Genomic DNA, 23,665 nt, shown 5'->3' with positions numbered 1-23,665 from the left:
TGAAACCTGACGAAGCAAGTTAACAAGACTGGATTTAATAGGCTATGTAAAGTTAACGAGTTACCCGTACTGAAATGTTAAAAATACATAATGTGTTAAATGTACGTAAAGTTGTTGTATGAGATGTTATTGGATGTGCAGGACATACTGTTGCACTTAGTCACTTATCACCTGCAGCTGCTGCCAGGTTGATTTCACTCCATTTAAAGAATTAATCTACATTTGAGTCACACTAGGCATCAAGTGGCTGCACTTCTGTCCACACCCATCACTGATGTCACTGCAGGAACTTTGAACTTTTGGCAGCTGATGGAAAACACCACAAAATATTTGTTGTGAGGATCTCTGAGGCGTCTGACTGCTTGTCTGTCTGCCACGTCCGCTGTAGTCATGGTGTTTTGATGTTGATTTTAGTTTTGATTAAGCTGTGTTACAGGTTGTAAAGCTAAAGATAGTTTGTTTGGATGTTTTATAGTGAAAACAAAACCTTTAACTGCAAACGCTTTGCATTGTAAAGGGAAGATACATGGCTAGTCAGATGACCTTATCTAATTTTTCATAAAGCTTCCTTTGGTTGTTCACTGACTACTTCAGCAGAGTAAAGGCCAATTTATACGTCAGTGTCGAGTCTACGCTGTAGCCAATGGCATAGGCCAAGTATCATTGTGAGCGTTAATGCGTTGCTCTGCAATTACACCGCCAAAATGCTATTTGGCTATTTGTGTTTCAATGTTCCACTATGTTCAACTAAAAGTGAGCGGATCATGTTGGAGTTGGAGGTGATAGATCTTGAACATTAGTGAAATTAGAGCGAAGGCATCAGAGGAGAATGTGTGTGTGACCCCTGAAGCGTTTTAGGATGAAGAAAACTAGTTGAATAAATGTAATTAAAGCACATTTCTCACCCTTAACGAACAGTATGAATTTTAGAAGAGTAGTATGTGATTATTATTTCATCATGTTTAATTAGTCAAAGCATACACAGAGAAAGACAATGGGCCAAGAATTGAGCTCTGAGGAACACCACATGTCATGTTTGCTGAGAAGCAGCTGTCATGAGCAGCTGCTGTTTGAGAGGTGGGATCGACAGTATTAACAATATTAAATGCCAATTAAGGCCTTAGACTTAGATTTATTTCATTTCCACCAAACAGTTGTTTTTACAAACACATTGATAGACTCACTCTACATTGAAGGGTGGCCAGAAAATGGCAGACAGACAAAGTTAACTACTAGGTTGTGAAGAAAAACACATTAATAAAGAGTCAGGAGTTGGTGGATACCAAATCAGAGGCAGAGGAGAGTGAATGTTAAACTCATGTTGTAACCAGAAATATAACTGGTTAGCACTGTCGCCTCACAGCAAGAAGGTCGTGGGTTCAAACCCTGGTTGCCCCAGCCTTTCTGTGTGGAGTTTGCATGTTCTCCCCGTGTCCGCGTGGGTTCTGGCTTCCTCCCACCATCCAAAGACATGCAGGCTCGGTTAACTGGTGTCTCCAAAATTGTCCTTAGGTGTGAGTCGTTGTCTGTCTATGTGTGGCCCTGCGATGTACCCCGCCTTTCGCCCGATGTCAGCTGGGATTGGCTCCAGCCCCCTGCGACCCTGTACGCAGGATAAGCGGTTGACGATGGATGGATGGCTATACAGCTCTGTGAAGCAGTGTGGAGGTGCAGAATCATTTGATAATTCTCTGTCGGTGACCCTTTTGTCACATTGTTATCATGAACATATCAATTATAGCTGATACATTTTTTTTATCACTCCAATAAAAACAGTTTGCATGGAGGGACCGAAATCTACAATGAATTCATCCTACAGATGTCTTGAAAGCCTGTTATAGGTCATATTTTACACATAGAAGTCCTGAAAACCTTTAAAGCATACTGTTGTTTTTTGGGGGGCTTGTCCCTGTGGATTAGTAGTCTAACCTGCATAACATGTAATCACACTGTCCCCCAGGTTGATTCTGGTTGGGGTCCTTTGTTGCATGCCCCCTCTTTCCTCTTTCACCTGTCTGTCTCTACTCCAAACATATTCCATCATTGCAATTAAACATAGCCGGTGTAGTTTAGTTTTCTCAGCTAATCAAAATAAGCTAGTAAGTGTAAATGCTTCCATGTTTCTGATCCCCCCCCTCCAACTCTCCACGGCTTGAAAATAAAATTGTTGTAGAATAAATGTAGGGTTCAGCATAAACTCAGACAAGAAAGCCTCTGACATTATGCCACATTGTATGTTGAATCTAAAGAGTGAATACAAAAAAACATGCCACTGTGTGGACCTACTGGTGTGTACAGATTTTGTGTGAACCGTGATGGGGCTGTTTACATACTATGTGCAATAATCTAGTAAATAAATTTGGGTTGAAGGTGTGTTAGGTGTCAAGTGTCATTCATAGAGTACAATCTCCTGAATCATCCTTCTTCAACAGTTCCAGATCAGACACAGTACACTATGTTTTCTACTGCGGGATGAAAGAAGAGCCCCTTCTGGGTCAGCCCAAGGGTCGAAGCAGGAGCAGCTCTCCGTGTCCATTTTCACTGCAGCTGGCTGAGGATTTTACTGCCTAGAAGTACGCAGGAATGTTCACGTCTTGGTTTTCTAAGGGACATAATGTTTTACAGCACCTCCGATGCAATTTCTGTCCGTCCTTGTTGGGCAGCTATGCAGCGTGGCAACAAGTGTTTGTGTTCCCCCTGGGAGAGACTGGTAGCAGGAAGCTGAAGAAGAGGAGAGAACAGCAGGGAGCCAGAGAAGAGGAGAAGCGTGAGACATCACAGCTCCAATAACAAGACATAATAAGACAGGTAAGCAAGCTGCAAGCTGGAAGAGAGATTTTTAAAGTGAAGTTGGAAGAAACTGACGTTTGAGCCAATTAAAACCTTAAGCTGACAATTTTTCATTATTTCTTCTACCTCCCCTGAATTAAATTTTTGGTCAATGTGGAAAAGACAGCAGTGAAGCACCAACTCCAGTGAAATCCAAACTAATCAAATCTAACCCTTATACCAATAACACAGAGACAGAAAGAAAGTTCATGTCCACAAACTGTATATGAAAGGTGCTGACTCACGTGGGACAGGACAACAGGGCCTCGCAAGACACTGCATTAGCTGTATTAGAGTCATCGGAAAAAGTCTGTTTCCGAGTTATATAAAAGTTTGCTAGGTTAGTAGTATAAAACACGGTATGGTACCAGTGAGAGTTAATGGACACCTGCCAGCCAATCAGAGAGACTTATTTTCTTTGGCCTTGGTATTTTATTGATGGTTTACTGATGGCTGCAGTAAAGCTGCTTTCACTCAGGGTGTAAATAAACCAAATCTGTTTTTGTGTCTCAGTATTCTTAGTATTCTCCATGAATTAGTGCAGCACTCATGGTGTGTGGTTAGTGAGTATAGTGCACATTGTTAGATCTGCGCGGCTGGTCAGTTTGCAGAGCTCAGACTAGATTTCATCCAAGTGTATTTTAAGCCATATCAGATGGACTGTGAGGAACCAGCAGCCTGGTTTAAATACTGCAGGTCAGGGGAACCATGTAGCATATAAACTTGACGCAATAGATACAGGAAAAAAAGAAGAAACAAAAACAGAAGAAGGAGGAGGAAAAGTTTCAACACGGTGAAACATCAGGAGAGAAGTCAATCATGAATCAAAGATATTCAAATCAATTAATTTAGTTTTGTTATGATTGCAATTTAGAATTAATGAGAGTGCTGATTACATGGCTCTTCATGGCATTTTCTCCACTGCAGTGGCATTTAACGCCCCCCACATTGTTTTCCCAGTGATGAAGTTCAGACGTTTAATAACTAAATCTGACAGTAGTCCAGCCTGCCATGTTCCTGTGTTGATCATACCTGACAAACAGTCCTGTTTTTCATAAAGGAAATAAAACTAAGTGTCTACAGCAATGCTAGCGGCTTTGTGAGGCTGTAGCCTACTTTAGCACAGAGACGCTTTGAGCTGAATGCTGACATCAGCATGCTAACGTGTTTAAAATGACAATATTAGCATGCTAATGTTTGGCAGGTTTACTCACCATCTTAGTTTAGTGTCTTGTACTAAACTATAGTACTTGGTCATTATAATATATATATATACAAATTTTAGTTTTGACATGATAATGGCACTGGATGAGAAACAGAATGTCAATGCGTGTATTACAGTTTCATGGCAAATATCCAATACTTTCCTAGACATTTTGCCCAAAACCACAAATGTCAACCTCAAGATAGTGTGAGATGAAAAAGTCATTTGGAAACACTCTTGTGGGAGCCACGGATGATTGTACAAAATTCTGTGCCAATCTATCTAGCAGATATTGAGGTATTTGACTGGATGAGTGAAAAGTTTGACCTGCTAGTAATAATAATATATATATATAGCACACAAATGCAGCTCAGTGTGAAAAATGAAAAGTCATCAGCAATGTCATTAAGACTCATCTTCCGGGAAACATGAATGCCTGCACAGAATGTTACAGAAATCCATCCAGCCTTTTGTTGTTTAGATATTTCAGTCTGGACCAAAGTAGTGGACCTACCAACCAATACACCAACATCACACATCCTTATAGCTATGCTGCTAGCATGGCTAAACATGCACTATATAGACAAAAGTACTGGGACACACCTGTCCCAATACTTTTGGGAGGAGCTGTTTTTTCATGGTTTGGTCTTTGTTGAGGGAAATCTTAATACTACAGCAGACAATTTTTGACAATAGTTCTTCCAACACTTTGGGTTTGGCCTTCTTCTTGTTTCAACATGACAATTCCCCTGTGCACAAAGCCAGCTCCATAAAGAAATGGTTTTCCCAGTGCGGTGTGGAAGAACTTGACTGGCCTGTACACCTTTGGGATGAATTAAACTGGAAAATTCCCACAGAGAAACTACAAAATCTTGTAGAAAGCCTTCCTTGAACAGTGGAGGCTGTAATAGTGGTAAAGGGGGGACCAACTCCATATTAATGCGCATGGATTTAGAATGGGATGTCATAAAAGTAATGTGTAGGCATCCCAGTACTTGTGCCCATATGGTGTACTTCCACAATTACTTTCTTACTCTTCCTCCTTTTCCACTCTATAAAACAAAAACATCACAGGGACAAGCGTTAATCCCTGAGAGATTCAACACAAGCAATTTCCCAAGAGCTCCATGTACCATTCCAGTTTTTAAGCATCCATCTAAACTGGCATATTCTGAAAACATTGAGACTTGGTGGCTGCAGTTTGAACGGGCCTCCTAACCCTTGCTCTGCCTATCACGCTGTTTCTACATTCTTGGCAGTGGTTGGTGAGTGGTGAGTGTTGGAGGATCTTAAGTGAGTGACAACGGTCCTGCAGGTTGTCAGCAAGAGCGAGTCGTCCTCAGTGCTGATTTACACTCGATCGGCGACAGCTGAGTCGGGCAGCTTGGAGAGACAGACCCATTCCTGAGAGAGGGAGGAGGGGAGCCCTGCTCGACGACTAACACTCCTTCACATTGTTGGCTATAAAAAGCAAAGCCCCTTGGCATCTCATAGGTCAACCAACACATGTAAATATTTCAGTATTCATTAAAACACAGGGTACAAAAGAAACGTTAAAATTGTGCAGTTGTCTGGGGGACAGATTGGATTTTAAAATATTCATGGATGAAAGGAAAAGTCTTGCTAACTCTCTACTTTCTCCTAATTGGAAAAGAGTGGACAACTGGGAATATTCAAATCTGGGAATTTATGCACTGTGCTGCAAAAGGTAAGAAGACAGCTATAGCATATACATCCTGCGCATCCTGAGTGGAGGAGGAGGTGATGAAAAGATGAATAAGAAATATGCGAGAAACCCCCCACTGTGAATGGCACGTCTGTTATTTGTGGAAGAGGGACAGGGAGACGTTTTCATTGCATTAAGATACAGTAGAAGCAGTGACGTGTGTATTACCCGTTGTCCAATGAATGTGATGAATCTGTATGCCATCAGATTAGCTTCCCCAGACTGTCAATCACTGATGGAAAATCTGATTTAGGTAAAATACACAATTTATACGATAAGGCTGATGATCATGTATATTTTTCTTATTGTCTGTTGCACTGTGTGACTTGATCTTTCAAGGACATAGACTTGGTCATACTAGTTTATTTTGAGCAAATCTCATTTATGCTGTCCTGCTGACCCAAAAAATAAATCATTAAATGCTGAAAATAGTCCCCTAAATACACACTATTCACTCCTGTTTGAGAAATCTCTGCTAAAAACTACAGTACCCATCTGAATAAAACAATTACTTCGCCCCTTTTAAAAATGAAACATATCTGTGAACTTTTTTTTAAAGTTGTGTGTCTTCAGAAAGAATCAGTAGTCTGATCGCCACAATTCTTTCTAAATTCTTCAATTCTTAATACTCTCACTTGGTGGAAGAGTTATAATTTATTTTTATCTAACTTCAATTCATCAAATCACATAAAAAAGTCATAATCAAATGAACTCAACCAATAAAGCAAAACACCTCTTGCTTACTTAAAAATATCTCTTTCAAACTTCATCATGTATTTCTAGGTACTATATTAATTACACTATTCTGGTTTCTATTCTATTTCACTTTGCCATATCGGATGACTGCTCTAAAAACTTAATTTCCCCACAGGGACCATTATAGTTTCATGTTATCCTCTTGCTCCCCTGGAAGCTGCCCTGCTGGCTAGGTGGTTGTAACTAAGCCTTTTCCTAAAGGCCAGGGAAAGCCCTGGAGATAGAGACACCAATGTGTTTGTGGGTTGGAGGGATGTAACACTATGTATAGCTTTGAAAACAGAGAAGGAGGGATCAGGGGTTGAGGAGACACAGAACACTTTGCACTCGTCGAGTGGAAGAAGAAAGGTTTAAATACCAGGCAGAGCACGGAGGAAGAGACGTGAAGTCGTCGCACCTCTCTCTACATTCAAATGTGATATTTCAGTTGAAATTATTTTTTCCAAACTAAACATTTTTTCCTTTACAAAGTGTGGCAGAACAGCAGAGGAAGTACCAGAGGAAGACGTTGAAGAGTTTTTGACATTTTCTTTTAGGAACAAAGTTCTTCATTCAGGTACAGAAACATATCTTGCATGTTATAATGCTCCCCTTAAAAAAAACACTTTACAACATGATGTTAATCGAGTTGTATGTTAAGATATTTATGGAATCCATTTATTTGTCCTGTTGGCTAGGCTCGGCAATGAAGGTCAGTCGTTGAGTCTGTCGATTTTAATTTGATCCAGAATAAAGTATCTCAATAATTATTTGGATCCTTTTCCATGCCATTTGGTACAGACATATTGGTCCCCACAGGATGAATCCCAGAGACTTGCTGATTTTTTTTTTGAGTATCAAAATGTTCACGAAGATACAGCAAAAAACAAACAAACAAAAAAAACAGATTAAATTCCAGTACAGGTCGCATGCTTGCACTAGACTTAACAAATGTTTAGGGTGCTCAAAGGAATTCTGTTGTTAGAAATCTCTATATAAGGTAAGATATAAACACATCAGCGTACATTATATGATAATAACTTGCTATGCACATCTGTAACTAATTCTAATGCCATATGAATGGACAATGTCTAAACATTTTTTAGCATGGTGATTTACATTATCCATCCTACATGTAGGGAATCAGACACATTTAACTGATGCGACTTACAATTACTATTTATGTTAGAGGTCGCATGCCTCTGGAGCAACTAGGGGTTGAGGGTCTTGCTCAGGGACACATTGTCACAGTGGTAATCAAACCCAGGTCTCCCACACCAAAGTCATGTGTCTTATTGACTGCGCCATTGCCACCACAAAGCAGCCAGCTAAAATGTTGAGCCACATACCCACCAACATCTTACTACACAGCTTCTTAAAAAATGCTGTCTGATCAGCATCTTGATTTGTCACACCTGTGAGGTGGATGGATTATCTCTGCAAAGGAGAAGTGCTCACTAACACAGATTTTGACAGATTTGTGAACAATATTTGAGAGAAACAGGCCTTTTGTGTACCTAGAGAAAGTCTTAGATCTTTGAGTTCAGCTCGTGATGAAAAGGGGCAAAAACAAAAGTGTTGCGTTTATAATTTTGTTCAGTGTACATACATACACACACACACACAGACTAATTTCAATGCTAGCAAATGTTTATAAACATAATACTATATTATACAAAGCCCACCTAATGTACTGTATGCACCAATTCAGTTGCACTGAACCTAATTCAATTCAATTCAATTCAAACTAGAATTACTCTCTAACTGTTACATGCTAATGTTACCTGGCCAACATTAAATTGTTTTGCTCCAGTAGTTGTAAGGTTTAAAACTTTAGTAAAGTTTTACCTGTCCAGCAATTTTGTTACTGACCAGCTTTAGAGGGCTGCAAGTGTGGCTACAGACTTTAACGTGGAGCCTCATCTGCCTGTTTGTTTCTTCTTCTTATCTGTCCAGTAATCACCAGACCTCCGGAGTCTGGAGCAGAGAGGGCAAAGTTGGGTCACAGTGTCCTGTGTGTGCAGCAGCACAATGGGCAGGGAGGACAACAACTGTGGTTCTTGGAGAGGTAACCTTATTTCCACCTATGATTTGGTCATTTAGCTTATATTCATGTCGAGTGTCTGCTATGTAGGAACGTCAAAGACACTTGAGAAGAAAAGAGTATTGGTTTCCTTCCAGAAATGAAGGACATTCATTTTTCCCTATTCAATTCAATTCAATTCAATTTTATTTATATAGCGCCAAATCACAACAACAGTTATCTCACAGCGCTTTTCATAAAAGAGCAGGTCTAGACCATACTCTATGATGCTATTTACAGAAGCCCAACAGTTCCCACCAAGAGCAGCACTAGGCGACAGAGTCCACTGTTTCTGTGCTGATACCCAATAACTGCTCCTTATTATTCATTGACAGTGACAGTTAAAAGGACTTTTGGGAATTACAATTATATTGCAAGAAAAATAGACTTTTCTGTTTACTCAAATAAACAACATAAGATCTCAACAAATAAGTATATAATACTACCTGAAAGTATACTTGTGTATTTCATGATCATTCAAGTTTTTCTTAATTGTATGTTTGAGAGGTTTTCATTGTTTGGTTTTACTAGCGTGTGTCTGAATCTCAATCAGGCCAGCCTTCATACACTTGTGATGCTGGTACTTGTCGCTTCTGATGAGAGTGTTTATAGTAACTGTTTTAAAAGTAGTCACGCAGCAGGGAATCACCTCTCTGTCTTTTCTTTTTCTGATAGACGTTGATGACCCCAAAACAGACGTCCACGCTGACAGAAAGACAGGAATCTTCAACCAGCGCACACTCTGCACCTCGACAGAAAGTAGCAAATCGGTACGATTCTCTTCGTCCAGTTCATTGTCCTCCTTCTCTCAGATTCTCTCTGATTGCGAGCCTGCATGGCCAGAATTTTCGAAGGGATCCTTCAGTAGTTTTTACTTGGTGTCTTTAAAGTGAGGACATGATAGTAATGTCTCCAACTAAAATATGAACATATATTTTAGGATGTGGTGCATCCCTGGAAATAATCAATCTGGATCTAAAATAAACAATTTTCAATATATGGCTTTCCAAAAAAAAGTTGATAGAGAATAAGTTGAGCCACATGGGGGTCCGGTCCAAACCCACAATAGGAGTTGAAGCCTGTCTGTGTTCCATTTATAGAAGCATGACATGATGGTTTCTGGTCTAAAATGCATAATTTCACATCATTTCGATGATGAATAAGAATGTAAAGTAAAATTACAGTCAAATATCTGGCTCAGCTTCCCCCAGGTCTTTGGTTCAAATTACCCAATCCCTGCCATTTTAACAAAATTGTATAACCTCATATTGTAACTTCCCAAAGCACTAACACATGCATAAGATTTTCTCAAACCTGTCTGTAATTGTTCAGACACAAGAATAAGGACTCCTTGAACATAAAAATAATCACTTTGAAAGGCAAAAAAACATTGTTTTTTTTAAATCTTAAATCACTTATTCCAGGGGCCTTTCTCCTTCATAAAAGTGGATGACTCTTCAATAATGTGTCGTCACATGACCAATTTTGTCTGTGGTTGCCGAGAAACACTGGTTGGCTCAACTTCCCCACGGCTCAAATCATCCCGCTGTCCCCTATATAGGGACATATGTATTATTTTTAAATGTGCCACCTGTTATGATTTTATCTGAGAAATTGGGTTGTTACACTTGACACTTGTAAGATTTAATTTTAATACCTGACAGAACTGGGCTTTTCTTGCTCTTCTTGGTTTACAATCATCTGTGTCGTCTTAAGATCAAACTGTCCCTTTTGAAATTAAGTCCTTTTTAAGTCATAACCAAACTGACATGTTTCAAAATGTCACCCTTTCTCTTGTCCATACGTCTTGTGTGCAACACTCAACGCAGCCTGATGACAACTCGCTCCAGCTCGAATCTGCTTTTCTTGGTGACAAAGCTGTCAACGCTGATGATGATGGAGTGCAGAAGAGTCACAAGGGGAAGAGCTGTGAGGATGATGAAGACGGCCACCTGGTCTATCACATTGGCCTCGTGTTGAAAAATAGATGTACTCAACACCTACCTTTTGTCTTTAGTGTCTTTTCTATCCTTGTCATAGCTTGGATGTTTTGAGTTTGAATCATGGTAAGATGAACTGTGCTCTCACACCACCAGCAACTCCAGAAATAATTTCTGGTCACCATGTCATCTGCCTGGAGGTGACTCTGCTTTCACACACTGTACTTACGTCACACTTCTGTAAAAGTAAATTAGTTCTCATGCAAACTGTCAGGTAGCTCCTGTTCGATCAGTACCAATGAGGTTGCTAGTGGTGTGATCACAGCTAGCTTGGGTTTGACTGAATGCCTCTTGTATGTCATTAGAGTGTACATGTTGTGATTCTGTATATACACAGTGTAGTTCAACTGCAAGAAACATTTAGGAAAATAAGAGACGATCCTTTGTTTACCTTGTCTGTCTTGAACAGCTTTAACTCTGAATAGCAGATTAGATGTTGTTGACAGAAAGTGTCTGAACATCCTCCACAAACAGGATTAGCTCTTAATTCACAGAATTGCAACATGAAAAATATAAAAAAAAAAGCTTCAAAAATGTTATACAGCTTTTTTATTAAACTGCATTCATTTGGAAGCATTTTACAGTCTTCTGCCTGTAAATGCCTGTAAAAAAAATAGTGAAATGAAAGTAACTTACTGACCACAATCACTTGATAAATATACTTGGTGAAGCACACAGTATTTTCAAATACTTCCTGTTTTTTTCCTCCTCCTACATAAAATCCTTTTGTGGTGGGTGAAATAACCTCTTTATTTTTTTGCACTGACCATTAGGTTTGCCTTTTAAGTCATTGTTGATTACATGGCTAACCCAAATGTTTCTGTCCTCTGCAGATGAGGTGGTATTTACACTAGGAGTAGGAGCCTTTGGAAAAGTGGTGGAGTGCATTGATAGAGACAAGTAAGCATGCACGCTTAATGAACCTTACAATTTGTAATCTTTGTGATAAGACTCTTAATGTCAGATCTGTCCAAACTTCTTGCTTTTTTGGTTTCCACCCATCATGAAAACATCTTGAGTTATTATACAGAAACCAGAAACTGTTTCATCAGCATGTAAATTGAATGTGTGTGTGTGTGTGTGTGTGTGTGTGTGTTCAACAGAGAGGAGCATGTAGCCGTGAAGATTATGAGGAACACGGAGTGTTTCCGTGAAGTAGCGAGGTCTGAGATCGCAGTGCTGCAGGAGATCAACATCCTGGATGATGACAACATATTGTGAGTGTGGCTGCAGCAGACCCTCAGAGTAAATGGAGGGCGACTTGCCCTCTAAAAGCATTAAAATAAAACTTTCATGTCCTTGTTATGCGTGCTAAAGGTAAGGATAGCTGGGCTTTTAATTGGCACTTGTAAAACAAGCTATAAGCATATTAATTCTTCAGCTTAAAAATGCTACGCCTCATGCAAACGTCACTGACTCTGTCCCGTCAGTGCCTGTGTGAGGATGTTGGACTGGTTCGAGCATGAAGGTCACATCTGTATTGTGTTCGAGCTGCTTGGCCTCAGCACCTTTGAGTTTCTCCGACAGAACAAGTTCCTTCCATTCAGCGTAGAGCAGATCAGACACATGGCCTTCCAGATCTTCAGAGCCGTCTGCTGTGAGTCAAGTGTGTATGTGCGTGCCACTTTTAAACAGCCCTGTGACCTCTGACCTCGTCATTATTTGTAACTTTTCATGGTAGTGATCTTGGAATCGGAGCTTCTTGTACTTTGTACGGCTCTGATCACTTTGTTTCTGTCACCACAGTTTGTTCAACAGCAACTTGCACTTTTGGGTGACATCAGCCAATCATTTAATTAAGTCCAACTGTATGCGGCACGACCATGGACAATCTGAAATATTCTACATTACACAGCAGAACAATTGGTTTCTGTGATTTCAAGTCAACTGAAAATTAGCCCATTAATACGTTTTGTCAAGTATTATGTAAAAATGCCAAAAAAGTTTAATTTACATTTGGATGGAAACCTGGTAACACAAACCTGGTAACATAAACCCACTCATTTGGTGCAATGCTGAACTGTGACACACAATTACGATGTGTGTTTTTGTGTGCATTTTACAGTCCTGCATCGTAACAAGTTGACCCACACAGATCTGAAGCCAGAAAACATCCTGTTTGTCTGCTCTGACTTCGACCTGGAGTACAATGATGAGACAGTAAGAGTTTTGCAAAATCTTTCTGTCTGTTAACAGACAGGTTTGTTAAGTAATTAAGGATGTTTAGCTGTGTGTGTGTGTGTGTGTGTGTGTGTGTGTGTGTGTGTCAGAAGTGTGAGGAGAGGAAACTGAGGAGTCTGGATGTTAAGGTGGTGGATTTTGGCACAGCCAAATTTGACCACGAACACCATGAATCCCTGGTGTCAACACGTCACTACCGAGCTCCAGAGATCATTCTGGGTACGCACACAACTCACAAACACACATGCACAAAATTGCTAAATTGGACCAGTTTCACTGCATGTCAAATAATCCATCTTCTCAGTTTTAACTTTGTGTGTTTCTGCTCAGATCTGGGCTGGAACCAGTCCTGTGATGTTTGGAGTCTGGGCTGTGTTCTTATGGAGTTTTACCTGGGACGTACACTCTTCATGGTACATATAAACACACGCACACAGACACACACACACACACACACTGAAACAATAGTAAGTTTTTCTGCCCTGCCTGTCTGTTGTTTCAGACCCATGACAGCAAAGAACATCTGGCCATGATGGAGAAAGTCCTGGGACCGATCCCCCCCCACCAGCTGAAACAGACCAGGTGACCAAACAAACACACACACATATACTGTACATGCTGTTAAAGAGGAGGTATTATGCTTTATGGCTTTTTGCCTCTCCTTTAATAAGTTATATATCTTTCTTGTGCATGTAACAGGTTTGCAAAGGGAAAAAGCCCAAAGGGAGTTCCCATCTCCCTCAGAAAACTCTGTTCTGAACTGCCTGTAAACAGCTCGTTTGTAGTCCAGCCCTTCACTTCCTTTACTTGTGACATCACAATGAAAATGCGTCATAAAGCTTGCCAAGCGGCTAGCGGGGTCAGACACGCCCTCAGACCAAGCTAGTCTGAGCGGAGGCCCTTTGGCTCGACTCGCCTTTGTTTGGTTTTCCATTGTAGAAATGTTGCACCTGTAAATGCTTCCAGGTACTTTTTTTCATGTCACCTCACCTCCGTCGAGGTTCCAAGCGAGCTGAAGGATACTAAAATCTAACATAAAAAAACATGACAGACTGCTGATTGGTCAGAGAGAATATTCACTATTCACTGCATCATCATTGCGTGCACCAGACAGAGGCCAGCAACAGAAAGTTTTGAGGTGAGAAATCAGCTGTGTAGATTTCGAATACAGTTTTACGAGAAGTGATGGCGGAACAAAAATGTGCTTGAATATTTTCGGAGTTGAGGAGCTCCGCAAGTGGCTGCGGGGGAAGCCTGCGTATGGGGTTGATGTTCTTATGTAGTTTGTATGATGCTTTGGCAACATTGCTGTTATACATTCATGCCAATAAAGCTAATTTGAACTTTACCACACGGGTGAACAGACGATCTGGCAAATACTGAAGGAATGAGCCGGGTATAAATCAGCAGTGGTGATTAGTAGATTGACTTCAGGTGTGTGGGAAGCTCCAAGAACTATCGCTGATGAACACCTGCCCGGTGGCCTGCAGATACGCCCAAAAAGGGGAAGGGGAAAAATATAGGCGAAACAAGGGACTGGGAAGGATGAGCCACCAGATCACCACAAATGTGCTCTCCTCGGCTGAAAGTGTGACTTGAAGTGGAGTGTTGGTGGGGAGGAAGTGAGTTGAAAAAGTGTCGCAACTGCAACTAACCACTGTATAAACGTGTGTTCAGACCAAACGTGAAACTAATTTTTCGCATGGTGCGATTACATACAGAGTCGATACGAAGACGTAAATAGAACTGATAGTTTCAACTTTCGTGAAAGCTTATCAGCGAAGGATTCAACATCTTTACTACACAGAGACAGAACAAAATAACTATTCCGTTGTCTTTGGGACGGTGTGACAGGTAAAAGGCAGAGGTTATTTCTGCCATGGTTGATTGCAGAGATAAACGTTGCTAAGGTAGATGATATCTATGGATGAAAGCCCCTTCTCCTTTCTTGAAGGAGCACTCCCACTGGCTCTTGTTTGGCAGGTTGCAAAATAGTCCAAAACACACTGCAAGCGGCTGTATTCATGTGAGTAACGCAAGGCAAAAATCAGCTTGGCGTTTGGTCTGAACACACCTTTACCTGTATGTGTACATCATTTTCTGCAGAAAGCCAGATTATGTGCACAACGAGCGTCTGAACTGGGACGAGCAGAGCTCCTCTGATGATTACAGACAACACTGTAAACCTCTGAAGGTACACACTACTCAGATCAGCCAATCATCTGCAGCCGTGAGGTAGCGGAGGCAGCAGTGGAAAGTCTGAGTCTGTTAACTATCTGTCTTTCAGCATTACATCCAAAGGAATAGCGAGGAAGAGAGGCAGCTGTTCGACCTGCTCAGCTGCATGTTGGAGTACGACGTGTGCAGACGGATCACCCTGGAGGAGGCGCTGTGGCACCCGTTCTTCAGCCCGCTGAGGATGCAGAAGCAGCAGCGCAGCTAGCACACAAAACACACACACATACACACACACACACACATTCAACATCTACCTCGGGGTTGTAATTTAAGCGTTGCAATTACTAAACTGTTTGGGTTTGTAGTTTTGAGTTGATGAGTTAGATGATTTTCAGTTTCGTAGAGCATTCCTGTCTACTCAAAATATATATTTTACGGACATCCCATCATGATCCAACAGTCTGCAGTCAAGTAATTCAGAGTAAATGTTTTCTTTCACTTCTTTCTCAGTCATTTCTGTCAGGAGTTTGTTAATAAATAATAATATTTTGCATTTCCGTGTGTCTTCATTCTGTTTTATACAATGAATTTCTACTGCTATTAACTTCTGTTCACACAAACTTGTCAACTACAAGACTACATTTAATTTGGCCCTAATTTCTATCCCTTATGATAACACTGTATTCATCAAAATCTATGCGCACATTACTTTCTCACTTAGTCACTGATGTGTTGGTGCTGCATCAACAAGTATCACTGGGTCCTCCAGCAAGAATCTAAGAAGGTGCTTGTATTCACACCCAGCAAGACTTATCTAAGTAAGCTAATTGCGAATTAGACTCCCAGCATTGAAGCTAGACAATGGCATAGATGCTGCAATGACAAACTACTGCCCAAGCCTAGTAATCCTACATTTAGGAATTACCTGTTTTTTTCAGAGTTGGAGTCTCACTGTGAGGACGGGTCATCTGGAGTGCTGCTTGCAGTCACTGAGGGCTAAGCTATGTATTGATGATGTCCTTATACCTCTAAAAACCACAATATCTTCTTCTCAATTTCTCTACCGTTAATACCAGATATGTGAGTGATGTGTTGGTGTGGAGACTTTTTTTAAAGACACCATTGAAGGAGTCCGGCTGATCCTTAAGCAATGGGTGTTCCTCAGCTTAATATCCTCTTAACAATGACACATTAAGGATACCTTTCAATGTTGTGCTCTCTGGGCCAATATGTTGAATTTATCCACCTACAGCTTATAGCTTACTGATCTTATGCTACACTTATTTTGCACCAACGCCCTCAAATTTGCAGGCAAGACAGTTTTCTTGACTTTAGACATTGATATCTCCACAGTGGCTGAACACATTTTTACCATTCAAACTGCATTTGAAATGTCCATCTCCCTTCGTTATTTCTGCAATTTGTACAATGAAAGTAGCTCTTAGTCATAGCCCTTTGACATAAGACCCTGGTAACATAGGGATGAGCCCAAGCAATATAATGTAAGTACCTATTTTTTAAGTAACTTGCCAAACACTGATTATTCCTGATAGAAATTATGACCAAAACTATTAAAACAAACATCTTGTAACCTGGGATTTGCCTTATTGTTTATCATCCCAGACACAGTTATATGTTCAAAAACACAGGTCCAGTTTAGGTTTATACACAAAGAACCCAGGATGATCCTGCTGGGCACTGCTGAAAGCCAATGCATGTCACAGCGTGACAAAAGAACCAAGGGTAAATTGGCTCTATTTCCAGCTCAGCTGCTAGGTTTTATGTGGAGACTGTAGTCTGTTAGTCTAAAGTAAATGTTAGCTATCTAACCCCACCATCAAATCTCTGACATCACCTTACTTAACTGCTTTTTTGAAAGAGACTGCTGACACACAAAGCCGACGATATTTTCAAGCAACCAAGGAAGTTTACATGACTGAATCGTTATCTAAATATTAAATGTGCAATAGTGGCCGCTCTTAACCATCAGTTTAAGGCTAATAAATCACATGGATGTAATAAAGCAATATAAACCAAAGCGGATCCTTGGGCCAATAAACACAATTTATTCATAATGTCATGGGTTCCAGTCTGTCTCATGACCTTTACTGCATGTTATCTGTGATCTTGCCATGCCTATTTTACTCGGCACAGAAGAGTTAACAAAAACCTAAAGCCAAAATACAGTAATAAAAAGTTGGCACTCAAATTTTGAGATTACTGTAGTATCAAATGCTGGATAAGAATATTAGTTTATTTTTTTCCCAGTGGTAAGGAATTGTCAGGCCTACATCACAGCAAAATGATGATATAAGGTGAAGCATCTGCAGACTGAGGAAGTGCAGCTTCAAAAGATGGCCATCACTTTCAACTCATCAAGCCAGTTAGTCTAGCTTGGCAACATTATTATAAAATCCAACAGATGTTCCTATTCATTTATGTTATTTCAACACCTGCTGAGTAAATGGCAGCTCCTGCATAAACTATTGAAAGGAGGACGTTAGCTGTTTCTCTTTTATAGGTAGGGATATGATGGTTGCAAATTATAAGTCTGTCCAAACACACAGCAACAAGTAATCCTGTAACCTCGCCACTTTGTACGTTACCCTGTTACATGCAGAGTCACGATGTAACACAGGGAGTGCTCAAATCACAGATGGTACTATGCAAGGGCCTGTGTGGCTGAAACTGTTTAGTTCCTGGTCACACAGATATTTGACCAATCACTTTAGGAATAATGACAGTATCAGCTGGAACCACAAATTCAACGGTCATTGCAGAAAAATACATTTACATTTTTGGTAGGTACCAAAACAAACACCAAGGAGGTATATATCTCTGTTTTATAAAATTACAGCCCACCTTTACAAGTTAACTTCAAGGTATCCCCCCCTCACCTGTTTCAAAGATGAAAAAGGAAATTAGAAAGATTATCCTGGCAAAACCAGGACACCAACATGTTCTTCAATCATAACACAGGAAACACAGGAGAACACACTTTTGATTAGACTTAAGCCTCCCAGGGCTTCTGTAGTCCTCTGCAAGTCTCTGCAGGATATTAAACTTCCAATAAGTGTGTATAAAGGGCTCAAAAAGTCAGTGTGCGCCCTCATACTTTCACTGATTCCTCAGTGGGACAGGCCTGAACCCTTGCGGACTTAATCAGGAACATGTCAGAGTCTGTGAAACTGGACCGTTGAACTCTTTCCTGCCCTCTGCTGCTACTGACCTGTGACCCCTCTGGTTTCACTGGGAACCAACTATCTAAATTAAACTGTAGTGCTGTCACTTTTATGAGTCATCGGCCCACTGTGATTCAACATAGGGAACATCAGCAGAGGTGGATAGTCTGTGTTCTCAGCAGGACTGACAAGCACAAAATGTGCTGCTCTTCTTTGTATAAGATCTTTTCTATAAAAGACGTCGCCTGTTGCACAAATGTGTTCTGAAAGGAAAAAAAACACTGGTTTAATATAACTTGGATCTTATTTTCATAGCTCACCTTTATTTTCTCTTGCAAATAAGTTTGGCTAACCTGTGGTTGTCATGTTTTTTGTCCAGTCTGGCTTCTTATTAGCCATGTTTCAACAGTACCAGATCTCAGAAATTGCTTTGGTGTGTACACTGTTATCATAACTGGAGAAAGAGAAATGACGGTCAAAATTTCAATATAATTTAAAATCTACAGTCATGCTAGTGGCTTTGTAAGGATGTATTTGGTCACAGTGATGATGCTAACATGCTAATGTTTAGCAGGTATGCTAACATTTGCTAACATACACTGAAAAGAAAGTAGCCACCACAGAGCTGATGGGAATAGCATCAGTTTTGCGTTAGACAAATTAAAATTTTAATCTGATGGTGGCACTATATGGTTACTAAGATGATTACAATTCATCTCGACATTTTAGTCAGAACCATATTCTGCTGTTATATTTTATATTTGATTCTGAATTATGTCATAGATTCTCTTTTTATAACAGGAAAAATCAGGGGATCACCAAAGTCCATTGAATTCCTCCTCTGGGGATCATGAATGTCTGCACAAAATGTCAAGACAATCTATGTGATAGTTGTTGAGATATTTCAGTCTGGACTAAAGTGGTGGAGCGACGAACTGACCATAATGCTACAAGTGATTTATCTTGAATGGCACATGATTTTTGTTATGCATTCACTGCCAATGTATTTCACAGTTACATTAGTACTAAACACATGATGATGGATAGTTCGAAAACCAAGAGTACATTACATTGCATTACATAGATCAAAAGAAAGGGAGAGAATGTTTTGACTTTAAAAGTTTATTAGTTGTCAGGTCTAGATTGGGCCCAGGCTGAAAGGAACTGGATGGTTTATAATCAGTGGATCAAGATTGAATACGGAAAGTAATACTTGATATTCTTATTTTTGGCTCATAGACCCCTGGAGTATTAAGGCTGTGTTTCCCCAAAACATCTTAATAATTGGTCCCTGGGTAAGTGCTGAAGAAGAACAATATCAACTCTCAACTCCAGTATTTAAAAAAGATTCCAAAAATAACTGTGGTTGTGAATAAATGAGGTCAAATTCATGAATCAATTTAAAGTCAAAGTAAAGTTAAAGCTAGTACCCATGTAAGTCAGAGTCCTGTTCAGGTCTTATTCAGAATTAGAGCTTAACCTATTAATTTCATATTCAGAATAAAGATATTCACCTTTTGAGGGGACACGTGGCACAATGTCAAGGCCTCAAAAGTAGTCCTCATATTTTACTAACTGGCAGGTTAAATTTTGACAGGGACATGTTACAGCATTTCAGAAAGATAGGGTGAAAGTGGAGCTCACTTTTCTCCGGTCTTAAAAGTTGTTTATGTTGTATGTCCCTTTCTGTATCTAGAATATCACAGTGATAACACACTCTAGCCATGCTTTTGTTTCCACCGCTTCTCTGGTTTCTTTCACAAGCTGGTCGTGGCAGATAGAGGCACAGTGTGAGCCTTGTCGTTAGGGATAATTGAGTGCAACAGTGAAGGGTTGAGGGTATCTCCACCTGAAACATCAGCTTGAGTAAGCACAGGTGGCTGCGAGTCACATCTTTCTGTGACGCCTGGTGATCCAGCAGCCCACGACCTTCCTGTAAAGTAGGAAAACATGGCTGCTAACTGCAGCCGCACCTCCCTTTGCCAGAACGCGTACACCAGGGGGTTGATGAGTGAATTGGATAGTCCCAGCAGCCACAGATAATTCTCCAACACGTCTGTGAGTTCGCAGCTTTTACACAGAAGGTGCACTATGCACGCCACAAAGAAGGGGCACCAAAGGACCAAGAAGCAGCCCACAAGCACCGCCACCGTCCTCAGGGCCTTGACATGGCTCCAGTAACCGCTCCTCAGCTGCTGATGCTGGTGGTGATGTTCGTAATATTCATGGCCATGGTGGTCAGTACTCCTGGAACAAGCTTGCCTCACTTGGCAGATCTGCTTCTGGTGGATGCAGGCTATCTTCAGGATGTCCAGGTAGATGTAAACAAAAACAGAGAGTATCGGGAAGAAGCACACGCTGAATAACACAATCATGCCCACTTGGTGAATGACGGAGAAAAAGGCACAGAAGCCGTCGTAGCCGTCCGCCTGCAACTGCCGCACCATGACTGAGAAGAAGAGGACATTGGTTATTGGTTATATATGACACTAGTTCTTCTTACACTCATGTACTATCAAGAAAACAGTCCTCAAAGTCAATCAGTAAACTACAAAAACAAAAATGTCAAAAAAACACTCTAAAAAAGTAAAAAAGCAACTAAGGCTACTTTCATACTGCAGGCCGAAGTGACCCAAATCCCATATGTGACTCAGATCTGATCTTTTTATAACAGTGTGGACAGGCCAAGTCACGTGGAATCTGAACTTTTCCAGTTTGGATTTGGGCCACTTTCATATGTTGTCCAAATCCGATACAGATCTGATCTTTTTAAACGTGACCTGAGTCTGGACACTCGGGTCAGAATTGAAGCGACTTTGAAATCACTCCAGAGCAGCTGTTCTGCTGTAAAGGAAAAAGCTCCACAAAAGCCATTCTCAACATGTGGCTCTATCTGCTCACAAATTCCCAGTACACCTGAAATCCACTGAGCTCTCTTCTGAGTTACATGCATGCTACCTGAGTACGTGCCGACATAGTGAAGAGAGAGAAACCAGAAACCGTAATGAGAAGAACAGAGAGTTATCAACACTTAATAATTATAATAATAATCATAATTCGGGAGAAATGTGACCCGTGAGAGGACAATGAAAAATGGGACTCTCCCGTGAAAATTGGGAGTGTTAGCAAGTAGGAGCTAACACTAGCTAAAATCTGTGGCTCTGTTTACCTCTGTACAACAGCGTGCTGTGTGTGATGTCGTGTTTTTCTTCTGCGCATGCGGGTCACTTTCAGGCCGCTGACAGTTCACACTGAAGTCTGACGTGGGCCACATTTAAGCAATAATGTGAACTGTCAAACAAAAAAATCTGGGAAAAAATTTGGAATAGAGCATTAAGGCGTGCAGTCTGAACGTAGCCTTAATGTTTCGGGAAAACAGCAGCAGCAGTCATTCATGTTTGAGCTTTAGCACCACTACCAATAGTGCCTTAAGGTGTAGTTCCCTTATGACAATTAAGCTGTCCCCAAGAAAACTGTGACCATACTGAAGGAAATATGGGAAAAGCCCCAGCTTCTTCCTAAAAATATACAACATAAATATAGCTATTTGTTTCCATACAAAGTTTGCTCTGTAAATTCAGTATGGGTTAACAAACAAACAAAGTACATGTTAAGTAGACAGCGTTAGAAGTGTTGGTGGGTGATTTTTCAAACAGGCTAGCAGTTTACACTTACATCCATTTTTTTTATGCTAAGCTAGGCTGAACATTTCCCAACTCTGTACTGCACAGACGTGAGACTGATCTTTTCATCTTAATCTTGGTAAGAAATGAAAGCCTATTTATTCCGGATATTTTTGATTCCTTTAAAGATGCACTGTGGATTATTGTGAATCCTGCATATTCCTGGTACATTCCTTTGCAGCAGGAGTGGCTTAATTCTGCCTGGCAACCATTGAGATGGCGTTTAAAATTATTGCTGCCGTAATATCCTGTCTGACAAATCTTTTCTCATGGATGTCTTACTCAGACCTGAGATTCTCATCAATACCTTTTGCAATATGACGTACAAAAACGACATATCTTCTGTTTGAACACCAGCTTCTTTTACCCTAACACAATATAGTAATATAATTAATCAGTTGTACATCTTTAAGTGTCACCTGGCAAAAATCCCAACGTGAGGGAGCTGATCCACAGAGCCAGCAGGGACCCAACTGCTGTCCCCTTCCCCGACAGCTGGGAGTACCGCAGGGGCATCTTGATGGCTGCGTAGCGGTCTAGTGAGATCAGGAACATGGACATGATGGATGCTGTGCAGGGCGATGTCACGAAGGCCATGCGCATCAAACACCGGGCCTTGCCCTGAGCAGCAGGCGTGGCATTTGCAGGAGGCTCAGCAGTGACATGGCTTTGCTGGTTCTGAGTGATGTTGTTGCTGTTGAAGTCCTCTGTGGCCAGGCCAGTGATGGCCACACCCACCAGGACATCGGCCAGTGCCAAGTTGAGGACAAAGCACCAGCTCTGGCTGCTCTTCTTGTGGAGTAGCTTAAGTAGAGCGGCTGCCACCAGTAGGTTGGTGGAGATAATGAGACAAGAGGCGACGCTCAGGATCAGACCCATCACTCTAGGCCTCACGTCGCCTTGGGTTGCCGGCTGGTTGGAGTCCATGTTGTCAGGAATCATGTTAACAGTGCTTGCATGTCCACTAAAATATGACATGTTGATAACATAAAACCCAGAAGATTTTAAGGTGCAATTCAAGCGTGGTTAGGTGGGGCTGACATTGCTCCGATCAGAATCCACCTTTTGTCCCATACATCACAAATACAACAAAACGTATTTGCACAGAGGCTCAAAAACAAAATAGGATACAACTTTAAGAAAGGTTAAGACTGTGAACATGCTCCAACATATGACAACACTTATTTTGCGAGAGTTACGCTGGTTTGATCACCACAAGATGAAAAATCTTATCAGCCAATATCGTCCTTTTAGGTTAAAGCTTCAAAGTATCCACAGTGACTCAAAAAAAAAAGAAAATGATTCTGTTGCTAAAATGTCCATTTTGATCTCACCATTCTCATCAGTGTCGTTAAAGGTCCTTTGAACAAATGCAGAAGGACAGAAACACTCACAGCATTATCAGCAGGTCTTCCTTGTCCCCTCCCCTCTCTCACACACACAGAACTTATAGACGCACACACAACAGCACAAACACATACATACCCTTCTGCTGCTCATCCGTTGCTGTTGTTGCCTCTCTGGGACTGACCCTTGTCCCAGCCGCCTGCCTGCTGAGTTTCTGCCAAGAAGTGAGATCTGTATTTTTGTGAATGAATGCACTGTATGTTTGTAATTATTTATCAGTATTTTTATAAACTAAACTTTGGTCAGGGTTAATTTAGTATGGAGTACCAAACCTTACATAATCAAGGGAATAAATAAATTAATGTAAGTAAGTAAATTAAATCTGTGTAGAATGAATGAAAACAGACGTTTTTCACAGAGGACATGTCACATTAGAAAAAGCACGGGTGTAAACAATACATTTATTGATGAATTTGATGAATGAATTTTATTTGGCTGTTTCAGTTTCAGGGTCCTG

The 23,665-nt window shown here is 40.8% G+C and overlaps 2 protein-coding genes across 2 annotated transcripts; one reads left to right on the top strand and one right to left on the bottom strand.

Annotated features, from left to right (window-relative positions):
- The first annotated feature begins 6,866 nt into the window (after nt 1-6,866).
- On the top strand, nt 6,867-15,489 carry LOC119894773 (dual specificity protein kinase CLK4-like). Its single transcript, XM_038707438.1, has 13 exons — nt 6,867-7,071; nt 8,451-8,562; nt 9,253-9,347; nt 10,407-10,566; nt 11,411-11,477; nt 11,681-11,794; nt 12,008-12,174; nt 12,643-12,737; nt 12,848-12,977; nt 13,089-13,171; nt 13,261-13,340; nt 14,865-14,952; nt 15,046-15,489. The coding sequence occupies exons 2-13, from the start codon at nt 8,526-8,528 to the stop codon at nt 15,199-15,201; spliced, it is 1,272 nt and encodes a 423-aa protein (XP_038563366.1). The 5' UTR covers nt 6,867-7,071; nt 8,451-8,525; the 3' UTR covers nt 15,202-15,489.
- Nucleotides 15,490-19,224: 3,735 nt separating this feature from the next.
- LOC119894822 (glucose-dependent insulinotropic receptor) lies at nt 19,225-23,070 on the bottom strand. Its single transcript, XM_038707507.1, has 2 exons — nt 22,221-23,070; nt 19,225-20,567 (listed from the first exon to the last, which is right to left on the bottom strand). The coding sequence occupies exons 1-2, from the start codon at nt 22,777-22,779 to the stop codon at nt 19,876-19,878; spliced, it is 1,251 nt and encodes a 416-aa protein (XP_038563435.1). The 5' UTR covers nt 22,780-23,070; the 3' UTR covers nt 19,225-19,875.
- Nucleotides 23,071-23,665: the final 595 nt, after the last annotated feature.

The sequence above is a fragment of the Micropterus salmoides genome, unplaced genomic scaffold (genome assembly GCF_014851395.1).
Source record: "Micropterus salmoides isolate LMB-PRFRI ecotype aquatic unplaced genomic scaffold, ASM1485139v1 Ms_hic_scaffold_9, whole genome shotgun sequence".
NCBI lineage: Eukaryota > Metazoa > Chordata > Actinopteri > Centrarchiformes > Centrarchidae > Micropterus > Micropterus salmoides.
This window is presented reverse-complemented; position numbering and strand designations above follow the sequence as displayed.